The sequence below is a fragment of the Protobothrops mucrosquamatus genome, unplaced genomic scaffold (assembly GCF_001527695.2).
Source record: "Protobothrops mucrosquamatus isolate PMUCROS unplaced genomic scaffold, P.Mucros_1.0 scaffold315, whole genome shotgun sequence".
NCBI classification, from domain to species: Eukaryota; Metazoa; Chordata; class Lepidosauria; order Squamata; family Viperidae; genus Protobothrops; species Protobothrops mucrosquamatus.
Genome location: NW_015386655.1, coordinates 709,518 through 726,822, shown reverse-complemented (window position 1 = coordinate 726,822; position 17,305 = coordinate 709,518). Strand labels below are relative to the sequence as shown.

The 17,305-nt window shown below is 41.1% G+C and overlaps 1 protein-coding gene across 10 annotated transcripts in view; it reads left to right on the top strand.

Annotated features, from left to right (window-relative positions):
• The window catches only part of ATP2B3 (ATPase plasma membrane Ca2+ transporting 3), an 80,382-nt gene that overhangs the window by 6,819 nt on the left and 56,258 nt on the right, over positions 1-17,305 (top strand). For 5 of the 10 annotated variants that reach the window (XM_015815135.1, XM_015815131.1, XM_015815128.1 and 2 more), the window contains exons 2-5: positions 10,013-10,210; positions 12,255-12,512; positions 13,337-13,462; positions 16,621-16,746. In XM_015815135.1, the coding sequence (XP_015670621.1) occupies positions 10,013-10,210; positions 12,255-12,512; positions 13,337-13,462; positions 16,621-16,746 (708 nt within the window). Of the gene's footprint in view, positions 1-10,012; positions 10,211-12,254; positions 12,513-13,336; positions 13,463-16,620; positions 16,752-17,305 lie in introns of all 10 variants that reach the window. The other 5 variants (XM_015815132.1, XM_015815133.1, XM_029283996.1 and 2 more) reach the window with 1 other exon arrangement.

Genomic DNA, 17,305 nt, shown 5'->3' with positions numbered 1-17,305 from the left:
GACCATGACAGGGGCTCAATGACTACCTCCCCCGTTTCCAGATCATTCTGCCACTGGCCAGAGACAAAAATTAGATCCAGTGTGTGTCCTCCCGTGTGAGTGGGGGCATGCACTAATTGGGTCAAGTCCAAGGCCGTCATGGAAGCCAAGAACTCCTGAGCTGCCGCCGACGTTTCGCCCACTGATGGCAGATTGAAATATTCTAAGCTAACTATGGATTTACAAGTGGGAAAGATAAGGAAGCATGGCAGAATATATCCTTTGATCCCTTCAGGGTGTAAACTTCATAATCAATTAGTCATAACCCAGGCCAGATTGGCAAAATAAAAAAAAAGGTTCTACTCCCAAGGAGCTACATAGGAGATACAGCAAGAACATACATCTAGTAACATTTTACTCCGAAGTGTCATTATACAACTGATTCAGTCTGAGTTCTATATTCCAATTCTGCATATAGGCCCAAAGATATCACTGTCTGCTTGCAGAGGCACACAGTGCTGGACTAGATGGACAAAGAGCACTATAGCTTCTGGCGCTCTTTGGACCCTGCAGCAACTTAGGAGAGCAAAGCAACCACCTCTGGCAGCAAATGCTGGGAGCACCTGAAACACCACAGAGTTTCGAGGCCCACTTGGTCTTGACGTTGGGATCAGATGATCTGAAGGATTCTCTCTTTCCCCAACTCATTGCTTTGCCATTCTTGGTGTGGTGCTTTGTTAGGCTTAATGTAAGCCAAGGCCTTCTGGCACATAATGTCAGAATGGAAAGGTTGAATCCTAAGAAATGGTGTCTCTAAGCATGGGTATTGTACTACCCCTTCCCCTTGACAATAAGTAACTACATAGGAATTTAGCAACATTTAGTAACAAGGAACCAATTATTTTGAGGATAATTATTTCCTTTTTTTTCAGAGTATGTGTGTGCAGGAGGGAAGTGAGGAATGAAGTCCTTGAGGTCCCATAGATTCAGAGGTCCTGAGGTTTGGACAGACCGAAGTAGTGTCTTTCCTAACCATTGTCTGCATCTTGAGATGCGGATGTTTCTGTTCCTTCTAAAAGGGCAGATAAACCAAGGGCTTCTCTTCCCTGCTTTGCTCTCCGTATAAAACAATCTGGGTTTCCAAATGTGGGAAGGCAACAGTGCTCCAGGAAAGCACCAGGGAATTCAAATCAGACCCATTCTGTCTGCTTGCCTACCTCCACCTCTCCCTTTGCTGCTTTCTCCTTGAATTGTCCTTGAGGTTACTGCAGCCAAGGCTGGTTCATTCTCTGCTGCAGGGAGATGCAGGCTTTTCCCCATCGCACTGAGAAGGGAAGGGAGGAGGGGAACCAGGCAAGTGCTACAAGAAAGGCAGGAAGGAAGGAAGGAAGGAAGGAAGGAAGGAAGGAAGGAAGGAAGGAAGGAGAGGAGAGGAGAGGAGAGGAGAGGAGAGGAGAGGAGGAAAAAGCAACCAAAGAACAGCCAGGATGCAAAAGGGGTTAGAGACAGAGGACCCAAGGCAAAAATTGATCTTCATGGCTCTCACTGGCACAAAACAAAACCTACAAGCATTCCTGGATGATCCATATTTCCTGTGTCTGTGCCCTTGCCACTCGGCGAACATGCTGTCCCACACCACTCCTGTCCTTTTCTCCTTTCCATCACTTGCCTTCTTTTTTGTCTTTCTATTCCTTCCTTCCTCCCATGCATTAGTAATTCTACTGAGTTTTCTCGGCCCTGAATTTGAGGGCTGTGTCTGATAGGGCACCTTAGTGGTGACCCGGTAGCTCATATTGTATACCTCTTTGTTTGAAGGTGGAATTTGGGATGATGCAGTTGTTGCTCTTGTTTTAAATTTCATGATAAATTGACTGGACTAACATTGTCTCATTTTTCTATCTGTTAACTGGCTGGACAAGGGACAATAAACTGGAGCTAAATTCTGATCTGATCTGATCTGACCAAGGCCTTTGTAGTTATCTAGTTACCATGAGGTTCAATAAGCTTGACTGTCTAGTTCCTCAACCATGTCATAGATTGGTTACAATGGATTATCCTCAGGTCCCTTGTGTTGGATTCCTGTAAGATCTTTTATTGGAAGAAGGATCTTTGAGAAGGATTTTGACTTTTGACAGATTACATTGCTTCTCTATTCCCTACTAAACCCAGGTCAATGTGCTAGATTAGGGGTCCCCAACCCCCGAGCTGTGGCACAATACTGGGCCATGGCCTATCTGCAACATGGCCATGCAAGCATTGGGCCGGTGTGCATGTGCGCGCACAGCTCAAGTTGCACATGCAGTGGGCTGGCATAAGTTGCATAAGTTGAGCTGTGGCACATGCACACATGTGCACAGCCCTCTGCTTGCCTAGGTTGAGCAATGCACACATACATACAGCCTGGTTCCCGTTCCCCCCACCAGGCTGCCAACCTACAAAGGTTGGGGACCGCTGTGCTAGATGCCTGAGACCATGTCCCCACTTTTATCTAATATGCCCCGATGACATCTTTCTTTCCTCTTGGCATGGCCTTCATTTTATTCCCAGTCCATGAGCAAGGCAGTCGAGTTATTCTTAACTGTACTAATGTTAAAGTTATGTTTTCCCTTATTCAGACACCATCCAAGGGCAGCCTTGAGTCCTATAAAAACTCGTAAGCTTTGATTTTCTGATTATACATCATCAGGTAGATGTTGACTCTTAGCAATCACACAGATAAATCTTCTCCAGAGTGATCTATCCCCAGCCTGGCTCAGATCTTAACAACACAACCATTACCACTGTTTTTTAGTCCATCTACTTTGCTGCTGGTGGTTGTCTTTTCCTCTTTTCTCCACTTATAATAATAATAATAATAATAATAATAATAATAATAATAATAATAATAATAATAATAATAATAATAATAATAATAATAATAATGATAAAGTTGGAAGGGAGCTTGGAGGTCATCTAGTCCAACCCCCTGCTCAGGCAGAAAAGCCTATACCATTTCGGACAAATGGCTGTCCAGTTTCTTCTTCAAAACTTCCAGTGTTGGCGCATTCACCACTTCTGGAGGCAGGTTGTTCCACTGGTTAATCGTTCTAACTGTCAGGAAGTCTCTCCTTAGTTCTAGGTTGCTTCTCTCTTTGGTTAGCTTCCACCCATTGCTCCTTGTCCTGCCTTCAGGCGCTTTGGAAAATAGCTTGACTCCCTCTTCTTTGTGGCAGCCCCTGAGATATTGGAACACTGTTATCATATCCCCCCTCGTCCTTCTCTTTGTTAAACTAGACATACCCAATTCCAGCAACCGTTCCTTATATGTTTTAGCCTCCAGTCTCCTAATCATCTTTGTTGCTCTTCTCTGTACTCTTTCCAGAGTCTCAACATCTCTTTTACATCGTGGTGACCAAAACTGGATGCAGTATTCCAAGTGTGACCTTACCAAGGCATTGTAAAGTGGTATTAATACTTCACGTGATCTTGATTCTATCCCTCTGTTAATGCAGCCTAGCACTGTGTTGGCTTTTTTGGCAGCTGCAGCACACTGCTGGCTCATATTTAAATGATTGTCCACTAGGACTCCAAGATCCCTCTCACAGTTACTACTATTGAGCAAGGTACCCCCTATACTATACCTGTACATTTGGTTATATATTTCTCTATAGAACTAGGTTTTGTCTCCATTAATTATCTTGGGAAAGACAGATGGCTAAAGTTACTTGAAACAGACAATGGAGTAGAATAAAGATTGGCAAGGAAGACAGCCAACTTCATGCTTGTATAGATTTCTGCTGACTCAGGGGTGGGCGGAGAGCACCAGAACTTGGTGGTAGAAAGGCCCTGAAACTATACCAACCTGCCAAAAAACTGTCATCATCTTTCCTCCCACTGGTTCTTTCCAATCCTGTTCCTCAAGTGGAAAAAGCCGCTGATCTGAAGGTAGGGAGAACCAGAAAAATGACTGAAGGGCAAGATTCTAAGGCAGGAAAGATTCAAGGAACACGAAAGTTGAAAAGACAGTTGGAGATCCTTCTGAACCATAACTAATTAACTACTGCTGTTCTGATCCATGGAAGAAACTGAAATTATGTTTCTGAGCATTTTCTATAGGCTCACCCTATAGGAACAGAGTTTTGCAAAAGTGTAGATCAAATGCTTTGAACTCAATGTATACAAAAAAGGTGTTTTGCAGAAAACAATAACGATACTGCTTAGGTTTTTGTTTCGGAAGAAAAGCACATTGTGTTGAAGTGTTTCCTTTTAAGCATGTTTAGGACTGTAATATTATTATGAGTTGGAGGCATATTATACAGAGGGCATTCCTCTATTTTGTGAAGGCACAAGTTGTCACCCAGCAAGGGGTCAGATTCAGTTGCTAAAAATTGCATCAAAGAATCATATTCTACAGATTTTTGGAGGGATAAAATTGATTACACAAAAATAACTATGAACAGGCAGAATAAAGTATAATAGAACATTTAAATATTCTACAGAATGGGTTTTAAACCTGCATGAAACATACACATGCAAGTGTGAATACGGTGTGTGTATTTTGAAAAAAATAAAATAAAATGGCCCCATTCCCTTGGAATTGGTACCCTTGATGGACTGTCCAAAAGGCTGCCCATCTCTATTCTGGGCAAATATTTCTATACTGGATGGACTGTCCATTCCCAGTCAATTTAAAGTTGGTGCTCTGAGTGAAGGGGGAGCACCAAAGGCTTTTGAGGTACCTACCCAAAATGGATACCTGGTCTCCAGACTGAGTAGCTGTTTTTCTCATTACAGTCTTTTCCACCCATTGGAGATTCATTATATTTCTTCTTTTATCCATTTCTGAGGTGACGATTAATTGACCACTCTCGTTTATAACATCACCAAAATCTATGAGCTTTTTAGAGAAAAAAAATAGGAGATCAGTCCATGCAAATGAGTATACAATCTATCACGCAAGAGGTGGCATCAATACAATGTGAGAAAATGCTGGATTGTGGAACATATCGGTGAAACCCGTTAGCTTGAAGAATATCTTCTTGCCTTCTGTCTATGGAGATTCTCAGTCATCCAGGTCATAGTTATCCCAAAGGTGCTTTTTCACGAGGCAACTCGACTTGCTTGTTTTTCTTTGAAGATGTTTTGCTTCTCATCCAAGAAGCTTCTTCAACTCCCCACCATCCAGTCAGAGCTGAAGAAGCTTCTTGGATGAGAAACGAAACGTCTTCAAAGAAAAACAAGCAAGTCGAGTTGCCTCGTGAAAAAGCACCTTTGGGACTTCTTGCTTTCTCTTGGGCCCTTTGCCCCTCCTGATTTAACTAATAATAATGCTAGTTCTCAAAAACATTTCATTAGGAAGCACCGACCTTATATGCCCTTTTTATTGGCTGTCATGTCTCCAGGCTCCAAGAGTAACAATGGGGGATGCAGTTTTTGGAAGAGTGCCAGAGTTGGAGGAGAAATTTTGCCTGTGCTATATCTTGTTTCAAAATTCAGTAGACCGTGTGGCGTATGAGTCTGTGTGATGTGCTTGGTTTTTCATCTGGCTTTGGTGGGTTAGGCAAAAATGTTTTGTCTGTTTGTATTTGCTAGAGATGATTCATTTTTAACATGTTGGGCCTCTGGGGGGATTACTAGTCCTTGGGCTTCTGAAGTTCAGACCCAGCTTCTATTTTGTATTCAGTCAAGCGTTTTGTATCTCTTATATCCTCCACTGTCCTTCTGTGGAATGCGTGTTAGAACAGGAAACAGCAATCAAAAGAATGGATCTGTATTTTGGCATTTTGATAACCATTGGGGCTCACTTTGGACAAATCCTTTTATCTCCTTAGTTTACATTTTGGGAGGTAAATGATTTGTGGCTGGTAGAAAACACTCTTACAAATGGATCTGCTCATCAAAACATTGGATAACATTCCACCATATATATTTTTTTCTGATTATTAACATCTGATCCCAAAAGACTGAGGTACTTTAATTCCTTTGAGGATCCTGGCATCCACGGTGCTACTTTTTTAAAAATTCTGTGTCTTAATCAGCAACTTCTTTACAGACAATAGTGAGCAAAATTATTTATCTTCTTGCCAAATGAACTTTTTATTGTCTTTCATCAATGTAAGCTGTCAGGAGTTGGAGCAATTCAGGGGTCTACACTTTTAATAAATTATATTATCATTACCACCATGTCGGGAAAAGTTTCTGCTACTACTTGCTTCACTTGAACAAAATATTAAGACCACAGGGGAACAAGCCAGATTTGATTTTTGGTAGTCAACTGATAAGCATAGAAGGCAAAAATAAATTGCATCTACTCATTATAATATCCTGTGAAACCTTACTAGTTAATGAGAGAGATAGCTCCTTTGTGGCTGTGTGCATGCACCACACTGAACATAGTTAAACAATTAACCCTCTTTCAGAGTTTGTACAATTCACTGAGCTTTAAACTGACCAAGTGAATGAGCCTTACAAGACATTCTCAACCACAAAAATAATAATAAAAAAAACTTAGCAAGGTTAATATTCTCCAAGAGTGAAAAGTGCGAGCAAAATTGATGGATCTTTAACTAATCTGATTATGTAAATACAGTCTTTAAGTAATAAAAGGTGACAAGCATATTACAAATTATATGTATCATATTCTTAGCAGATAGCTTTTCTTTTTTAAAAAATAAAAAAATGTGCCCTCGAGTTTCTATAACTATTAAGAGTTCATTTGGGAAATATTGCCTGCCACCCAGTGTCCAAAATCAAATTATTTGAACCTATATATTTAGGAAAGAACTGATTAACACTTAACAGTTTATGTTTAATATAATTGCTTAAACCAAACCAAATCATGAAAATACACTATTATTACTCTTATATATACAATAATGTGACATCATAGCTCCCAATTCTTTAGCTAGTATTGACCTTCTGATACTTTCCCAAGAACCTAAAAAGTTGTAATATATCAGTATAGTATTCCTGCAAATTCAATGCACGATTTCTAAGTGTCATCCAGGTTTTTTCTGGGTCTGACACTCACTATGGCGATAACCATTTGGGACCACAACTTCCAGTTTATGCCATAATCTTTCAACTTCATTTTTCAGATCTTCACACTTTATGATCTTCTCCAGTTCTTTGTGTTCATTTCTAGCATCCCCTGGTATTGTCACCTCAATTATCCGCACTTTCTTCCACAGTTAAATCTGGTGTGTTATGAGCAAATATTTTATCAGTTTGTTGTTCAGAAATCTCACAAAATTTTAATTTGTTTATTTTCAACTACTTTTTCAACTTTATACGCCCACCAATTTTTCATCACTGGCACATGATAATTTTTATAGATGTTCCAGTAAATCATTTTGGCAACTCTGTTATGTTATTGTTTATAAGCAGTTTGTGCAATCTACTTGCATGAGCTGAGTATATGATCTACTGTTTCTTCTGCTTCTTTGCACAATTTGCATTTTGAATCATTTGAGGTTTTTTTTTAATTCTTGACCTTGATTGCATTAGTTTGAACAGCCTTCACTTTCTTTTTTTAATGTTCCAGTTGTAAGCCTTTGCCAGTTGTCAAGCCTTCCGTTTCTTTTTTTTTAATGATCAAGCTGTAAGCCATTGCCAGATTGTATTTTTATCCATTTCATTATTATTATTCCTTTCAGATATTAGAGGACTTACTGGGCTGAGCAAACACACATAAGCTCACACAAATCAGCTTGCCAAGCTGACTAAAAATAACACCTTAGTTTTTTTTTAATTAACTAAAATATGTATTTCTTAGCATCCAGAGTACCCAGCCTCTGTAATTTGAACTGCTGCTCTGTTGCCTCCTTGTCTCGAAAAGCAGAGGCACTGCTCTGGCACCCCAGGGCCAGCTGTTGAGGGCATTTGAGAGCAAACTCCGGGCTGTCATTCCTGCTGCTTGCCTGGCTCTCTGGCATTTTTAATATTTAACAAGGACCTAACAAAGCTAAGGAAAGGTAAGCAAAGGAAGAGAAGACACCTACAGTGCCACCCAGTTGGCCCTTTCATCTCCCAGGAGCTACTGAATCCCAGCCTGGGGTGAAGTCCTCCTCCTTCACTGCAGTCTTTGAAGTGCCAGCCTACACCCATTGGTTTCTGCCTTGACGGTCACAGCTTCCTAGAGAAGGCTGGGGATGGGCTGCTGCCCTAACATTGCAAAGAAGGAATCTGAGGGGATAGCAGCTCAATCTGGGGCAAACTTGCCCTGCCTCATTTTACAATATGGTGCTCCTGCTCATTCTATTGGTAGACTCTGAAATCCTATCCTTACTTGACCAGATATGATCAGGTCTGACCGTGTTGTGAATGAGAAGTTTTTCAGTTCCCTTCCGGACTTCTCCTCATGAAGAGGGGAAGGGTCCTTTGCATAGTTTTGAAACCAATGCACCCAACCTAGCAGCACCTCTGGCTAGGAAGGAGTTGGAAAACAAAAAAAAGGAATATTTAGGTGTGAAAATTGGGCTGAGGAGGATATAGTAAGTATGTATTAGACTTTCTTTACAAAGATGATCTATGTAGGCCAGGATGCGGTTTACATAGCTTTATACTCTGGACTTAATAGTTTTATTGAGAGGCTGTTTTAGATGACCTTGTGTTTTCTTTTATTTTCTTCAAAATACAATAGAAGCCATACTCCCTCTGAGGGAGAGCTCTCCTAATCATTCTGCAGAGTGGGGCCTAGAACACTGTCAGCCACCCCACCGCTTACCCTGATGGTAAAACTACTTGTCATTCGTGATTTGTGATCCAGACCAAGCTGATAAAGAAGTCATGGGAGGAATGTAATACCAGGCTCCACATTTGGACTAAGTCATTGTGTCCGGTGCATGCTGGAAATGACCATTGTGACCAAATTTATTTTACAATAAATGGGCTTCCGTAACTCTCTAAAAGTCAGAGTTTATTCTTGCTTTGTCCTGATAAAATGCTGAGTTCCAGAATTCCAGAAAAGCATTAACTATCCTAGTTCTCCTATTCCTCTGAATCAGATTTTAAGTTGGGAGGGGGAGAGAGGGGGGGTGAATAGAAAGCAGAAATGTGTTGCTTTTCCCTTACAATTCTGCAGTAGAAGGAAGAATCTTTCTCCCCCATTAAGGGCCTACCCTGAAACTGATTGGATATACAGGATTTGTCCTCAAAGCCATAACTGAACACCCGTAAGAATGTAGAGTAGCTCTTGCTGATTTTTAAGTGGGCAAAGCCATTTTCTAAGGAGCCTTCTTTAGACTTAAACCTATACTTTCCTTCTTTTAGTTTGTTCCATAGGGCTTAAAGTGTTGGATTGACATCAGGGCATCCAAGTTCAAATCTACACCCCAGTTCAATGGGGAAGCCAAAAACGCTTAGAAACACCAGAACTATGTTACTAAGTTAACAATTCTAGTGTTAACAAGCATGGCAAGAAAAGTTGTAAAATGGGGCAAAACTCACTTAACAACTGTCTTGCTTAACAAAAAAAATGGGCTCAATTGTGGTCGTAAGTCAATGACTATCTGTATAAATTAGATATCAATCTAAATAAATAAATGAATGTAGCTTACCCTCCTGTTCTCATGGCATTGGTCACTTCATCCCAGATCATGATTTAAGCAGTTTTATATCACTGTTTTCCATACTGAAAATCATCCAGCAATCCCCAAGCAAGAGAACATCAAGAAAGCTAGAAAACTGCACCTACATAGCAACCGTAATTTTAATTGCCAGGCAAGAGCTAGGATTATCTGAGGTTGGTTTGTGAGTGCATACCATATAAACCCTTCCCTTCATCTGCAGAAATCCACTTAAAACATTAAAAGCATAAACCTAGATGGTAATAGAATGTCTGGAGAATGATAGAAGGTTGGGAACAGAACAGCCTTCCCCCACCTCGTAACCTATGGCTGGGGACAATGGACATTGTAGTCTAGCTCCTGAGGTAACAAGTTGGGAAAGCTGATTAACACATTTTTCTCCTGGTACATTGACATTCTCTAGCCTGTCACAAACAGGCCAAACAGACTTGCCGCTTCATTCTTGCTATTCTCTCTTTTGACCCCAGGTCTCTCTGATAACACAGCTGATCTGGAAAAGAGAAGACAGATCTATGGACAGAACTTTATCCCCCCAAAGAAGCCCAAGACCTTCCTGCAGTTAGTGTGGGAGGCACTTCAGGATGTGACCCTAATCATTCTGGAAATTGCTGCCATCATCTCTTTGGGACTATCTTTTTATGCTCCACCGGGTGAAGAAAGTGAAGGTAAGATTGGATCCCTGCCATCTCTGCTATGACATCCACACATGGGTGGAGTTCCTCATTTCAAGAAATTGTGCAACATTGCTCTGGAGCATTATGGGAAAATATAACTAAGTGCCACTATTGAAACCTCCCACAATGCCCCATGACCATCCAGTGCCGGAAACTGTTTGATTAGAGTATTTACGGTATATACCATTCTTGTCACACAACCAAGGGCAATTCAGAAGACAGATCTCTAAAATAAATCAAAAGCTCCTCATCAAAGCCGTAAAATAGCCATAACAACAGCAGTAGAATTTGACCCATCATCAACAGATAAGACAATAGTACATCAGACAGTGTTTGGATTCTGAATGCCCAAAAGAACAACATTCTTTTGATCATCTTCTAAAAGCTATCCAAAGTTGGGGCTGTCCAAATCTCAGCAGTGAGGGAGAAACTATTCCAAAGGGACATGACAGCCATTGAGAAAACCTGGCCTTTTACTCTTCTCAACTCTTGAAGCAGGAAACCTGAAAGATGTCTTCTTGATTGAGCAGGCAAACTCCCTTCAAAGGTGATACTCCCTAATATAATTTGTAGAGGAACCATGGAAGGTCCTTGATGGACCTAGAAAGTGCAGTTCCCTGAAACTGACAAGCACCTCAATGGAGATGGCAGCCAAGGGATACAAAACTTTCTTTGCTGCCACCTAATGATCCATGGGTCAGCCAGTCAACCAGCAGCCCACAGTTTCAAGGACTTTTAGTTCAATTAGTCCACAGTATAATAGGAATGGGGGGGGAACCAAAGCACCCCAATATATGGGATAAATCAGAACATTGTATGTACTAATTTTGGAGGATGTACAGTAAGTATTCGACATGGATAGGGCTGGGATTTACATCAAGGAAACCACCAATCACAGCCATTAGAATACAGTTTGTAAGGGCAACAAGATTTAGGCTAGCATGATTTCTTGCTAACTTCGCTATGGGAGGGGAACAATTGTGGTAATTATGTGGCTATGACATCAAAGCCTTGTCCTAAGATGGTGGATCCATCTTCCTTTGCAGATCAACTGGGAGAGCCAAGAGACATTGATTCTGCATATTAGTCTGCCCAACTTTATCAAATTTCTTCATGCTGGCTTATCCCTATGTCTGCTAGGCTGCTTCATCTTTTTACTTATATTTGTAAGCTTGTACTATGCAAAAGGGATTATGCAAATGGAATGTACAACAACACTCTGAAATTGAGACTTATTTTACCAGTTTTACCCAGGCAAGATCAGGGTGTTCAGGTTAATTTAATTCTGTTACCATCCATTTACTTACCTATTAATGAGTTTAATAGGTAAATATTAAACTCCAAGTTCTCCCTCAATCCATTTGGAGCAGATAGGAGAAATCATCCAGTTCTATGCAATTTTGCAATGATCTGTATGCATGAACAGACAAAACAATGAGGTTAATAATATTTATATTTATGGCACCTCATCTTGACAGTTGTATGAGACTTAGGCCTATTAATACTGGAATATTAAGTGGTAAAATCAGCAATCTTTATAGCTGTTGCCTCACTCCTAGGGAATCTAATAGAATGGAATGGAATGGAATGGAATAGAATAGAATAGAATAGAATAGAATAGAATAGAATATCTTTATTGTCACTGTGTATCTCACAATGAAATTAAGCGCTGTCCACAGTGCACACTACACACAAGTAAGAACCACAAGTAAAAACATACAGATCTGTAGCTATTGGAGAAGGAGAGATGACTGTAAGAAGGAGGTAGGCACTATCTACACCAAGATGTTTGGACTTCAACTCCCAGAATTCCCCAGCCAACATGATGGTTGGGGAATCCTGAGAGTTGATGTCCACACATCTTAAAGTTGCTGAATTTGAGAAACAGACAGTTGGACTTCTAATCACTTGCAGCCCCAGATGTTGTGGCTGATAGAATCATGGCACCTCTTCCTGATTTAAGGAGAAGTGATGTGTGATCAGAGTAATAGGAGCCTTCCTGTAACCAACATTTTCTTTTTTTTCCTCCTTCCAGTCTGTGGGAACGTGTCAGGGGCTGCAGAGGATGAGGGTGAGTCAGAAGCTGGCTGGATTGAAGGTGCTGCCATCCTACTGTCAGTGATCTGCGTAGTGCTGGTCACAGCATTCAACGACTGGAGCAAGGAGAAGCAGTTTCGAGGTCTCCAGAGCCGCATAGAACAGGAACAGAAATTCACTGTCATCCGCAATGGGCAACTGGTCCAAATTCCCGTGGCTGAGCTGGTGGTGGGAGACATCGCCCAGATCAAATATGGTAAGAGAGAAGGCAGGAGGTAATGATCACTCAACTTAGTCCAGCCCTGCAAAGGCAAATTCAGCCCTGCATGGAGATACCTCAGGGACTGGATTTAAAACAATCCTGATATCTAGTTTCTGTCTCTGGGAACACCAAAGATACTTAGTAAACAAAGGGCTCCATGATGCCCCAGAGGGGGCTGGTGGTTTAACTTTATACAAGCTTCTTTTACAGTTGTACCATAATGCAAAGATGCACAGTCTCAAAGCTTATGAGGGGTCATCAGGGATGAAAATTTAAGATTATCTAAGAGTATGTCTAGTCAAAAGCTTTCCCCCCCCTCATTATGCCACTGCTCTTTCATTTCTTGTTTCTCAAGGAATGCAATGAATTGACCACAGAACTCTGTTCTGTGATCATTTCAAACAACCTACACAATAGAAATCTACTGTACACTATTTTGCCCATCCATCCAGGATTTAGATAAAGTATTCTTTCCCCTGTTCACTTCCAATAAAATGGCAGTGGCAAATATGTGTGCACTGCTGTCTTCACATCTATTTTGTTGTACTACTTTACACTTAATTCCAGAAATATAATTATTGCAAACATGCATATCTTTTTTTTAAAAAAAATTCCCACTGAAATTCTGGAAGCATTAAGAAGCACTGTGTATCACTGTTTATCAAATAGCAAGCAAACTTATTCCTCTTTTAGTAATTAAGGAAGCAAAATGGGTAGCTCTATGTGACATCCATTGTAGATAAAAAGGGCATAAGATTGTAGGCCCCCAGTATTTGTTGACAGAGTTAATTGCTTAACCTCTTTCTCTTCCCTCCTAGGTGACCTGCTTCCTGCCGACGGAGTGCTTATTCAGGGGAATGATCTCAAGATAGATGAGAGCTCCTTGACGGGAGAGTCAGATCATGTACGCAAATCAGGGGACAAAGATCCCATGTTGCTATCAGGTGAGGGACATCTGACAGTCCTCCTAGATCAACCAGACACAAACCATGACAAGATGAACTAATTCTACCTTAGAGTAAAGCTACATTAACTTTAACAGAACCTTTCAAGTCTAAAGACACAAACTATCCACCTCCACGTTTAACTAGGGCAGGTCTTTCCTAAGTTTCTTTCTCTGACGTTATGCAACTGTGGGCTCCTACCACTCTTATCCGATTGTTTCCTAAGCAGCATCTCTTCTCTTTCCCCAAGGTCATCCATATATTCCACTACAACTCTGGCTTAAAATAGTCACCTGAGACAGTAAGATTTGGCAGGTAAGGCACTGGGCTAGAAGTTGGGAGTTCTAGTCCTGCCTTAGGCACAAAGTCCTCTGGGTGACTTTGGGCTAGAGACTCTCTCTTAGCCCTAGGAAGTTTGCAATGGCAAACCATTCCCGAAAATCCTTGCCAAGAGAACTACAGGGACTTGTCAAGAGTTAAAACCAATTCAAAGTCACAATATGTATGTCTTCAAAAACCATTACAGTTAACCTTTCTTTTTAACAAAGGTTATGTATGAGACTACTTCAAAACTAAGTAGCAACATAATAATATAACCATATTAATATATATATCAAATCTACTACTCTATATGTAAAAATAAGGTGAAGAAAATATATCTATTCCTTTCTGTAAGTAACTCCTGTATATCTCCCCTAGGACCTCTTGTAGCATGTAAAGGATGTCGGGACCTACAGGTTTCTCTTGCTTTCTGCACATGTGCTATTATGTGATTTATCATTTTTGTCCAAGATGCGAATTGCGCCAGCATAAATTTGTTCCAAAGGTCTGGAAATATGCCAAGGTTTTTCCCACTGAAACTGCTTGAACATTTTCCCTCGAAACACCCTTTCCGCCCTCTAAAACTTTATGAGCACATTTGTTGATGCATTTCGGTTATAGAATTTGGCACCGTGTCCCACACAGCCTTTTTTCCCCAGGGGGACAGTATCTTGCTTTCTGCAAATTCATTTTTATGAGAGGTTTTCAGGGAACATCAAGCTTGGCACAAAGTGAGGGAAGCCTATTGAGGCTTAAGCTTAACAGGAACACAGGAATGGTGGAATGACGCTCATTTCTATTTTTCACACCGGGTACCAAATTCTTCAGAGGCTTCTGGGCCCCGTGAGGCTCTTCTAAGAGTTAAATATATCTGTAGCACCTGCATTTGGGCTCTGCAGAGAGTTCAAATGATACAACAGCAGAAAAGTTACAATCTCTTGGCCTTACATCTTCCAACTCCAAGTTCTTTTTTTCCCACAAAAACCCAAAGGTTGGTGTTTTTCTAAGCCACAAAAGGTCCCACACCCCACAGGCATGGAACAGCCAAAAGCCCATTAATCTTTTGTTTTCTGCTCACAGCCAGATCACATTTGGAGGAATCACTGGCATGAATCATACTGTACAAGTTACTGGCACTGATTAGAAATATGGAGCTTTTAAAAGCAAGATGCCACAAGAAAAGTTTAAGCTAAGCCAAGATGTACATCTTCATATCAAATCTCTCAGCTCTGGAGCAAGTGTCAAATTTTGACACTTATTTGCTAAGGAACAATCCAAGGACTGAGTCAGTTCCAAAGAAGCAGGGGCCACATGAGATAGATGAGCTGTATGGAGATAAAACTCAATGCATTTCAGGTGATGCCCACAAGCTATATCCCTTTGTTTTCAAAAAGGAGTACATCATTCTGGTGCTAAGCCATTCCCTATATTTTGGGAAGTGCTTTACCACTATTTTATCACTTTGGGGGCTGAGCCTTAATTAGTAATATCTACACTAAACAGCAGTGTGCTTCATTATATGGTCAAGATGATCTCAGGGCGTGATCTAATGGGGCAAATCTGGTTCAGATACACTAAATCCTAAATTCCAGCCTAACAATGTGTAATTGCTGTGGCTTAATGTGATGGCCTGTTTCAAATGATATGATTGAGCAACCGCTAAGATCTTTCAAGATACTGAAACACAAAACACCTAACACGATTTTAGCTCCTCTAGTGATTTATCTGAAACCAGTCATAGAATGCTAGCCAGGCCTCTCAAGTTTCTTTGACATAGCTCTCGAACTGAAACCGTGCATTCAATAGCAATAGCAAAAGCACTAGACTTATATGCCGCTTCACAGTGCCTTGCAGTACTCTCTAAGCAGTTTACAGAGTTACCATACTGCCCCCCAACAACCCAGGTCCTTATTTTACCGACCTCGGAAGGATGGAAGGTTGAACCAACCTTTAGCTGGTCACAATCAAACTCCTGGCAGTGGGCAGAGTTAGTCCGCAATACTGCATTCTAACCACTGCGCCACCAGGTGTCCTAAATAACTTAAAGAGTCATCCAGTAGTTCCCTGGGGCAGCAGATCTCGTAGAATATTCCTATGTTTTTTCTTACATTATGGTTAACTCTTCAGAAGAAAGCATAGATCTCTTTAAGACCCAGGCTGACAACCAATGGCTTACAGCAGCAGATTTCAGATTTGCAAAATCAACACTGTTATGTAATTACTGTCATTTACTAGAATGTTGAGATCTATCAACTGCAGCATGTTAGTTCTGGTGAGCACCCATCAGTAATTCCTTCATCCAAATGTCTCTTTTCCCAATGTGTTGCTGCAGCCAAGCAATTCAGTTCGGTCTAGCCTGGTTAAAGCACCAGGCTAGAAACTAGGACACTGTGAGTTCTAGTCCTCCTTCAGGCATGACTTTGGGCCAGTCACTCTCTCAGACCAACTCACTTCACAGGGTTATTGTTGCGGAGGGGAAGAGGAGGAAGAAGTGTTGGATATGTTTGCTGCCTGGAGCTATTTGTAAAAATAATAAAGGCAACAAATAATAAAGGATGGAAATAAATAAACAAATAAATTCTGGAAAAAAAATCTCATCTGCTTTTAAGAGTTGCGACAGGGGCTCCAAAACATATTTTTTTTCCCTTCAGATCCCAAGTACTGCACAGCCCTATGAGAACCTTCTGCTAACGTTTTGCAAATCATGCCATCAGTAGATGTCAGATAACTCTGTACCTTTTCCAGAGTAGCTCATCTTGTAAATGAATCCAGAAGGTCTATTTCTTGGGTTCCTAACATTTCCACTTAGTATTCCTCTGACTTTTCTTTTGATTTAGGCACCCACGTCATGGAAGGCTCTGGGCGGATGGTTATCAGTGCTGTTGGAGTCAACTCACAGACTGGGATCATCTTTACTTTGCTGGGTGCTGGTGGGGAAGAGGAGGAAAAGAAAGAGAAAAAAGGTAAGGTTTGCTCTCTGGTCCAGGTAAGCACTTCCCTGGTGTACCTCTGGATCCATTGTACTGCATGCCAGTCTTCATGCTCACATCAGCTCTCTTGTTGGCTGAAGCTAGGGCATCAAGATGCATTTCAGAGCTGCTCCACATAAAACATCTTCAAAAACATCCAACATTTGCAGAAGGTATCTATAGTTTCTGCATAACTGGCACAAAGATGACGCCCTCCTCTTGAGCATTGCTTGCTTCCCTTTGTTATCTATCAAGGCTATTGATGTGCCACTGAGATCCCTTCTGAAACCTTTTGGTAACCATTTTACTCCCCAGCCTAACCATCATTCCCAAATAACGCTGTCTGGGCTACTTCAGTTGGGTAGTCTACATGTTAGGTAGAGTTTGCTAGAGTTGGAAGAGATGTTTATGGGAGATGTTTGCACAGAGTAGATTGATCATACTCTGGAGCAGTACTTCTCAATCTTGGCAATTTTAAGATGTTTGGACCTCAATTCCCCAATTTCCCTGGCCAACATGTCCATGCACCTTAAAGCTGTCAAGGTTGAAAAAC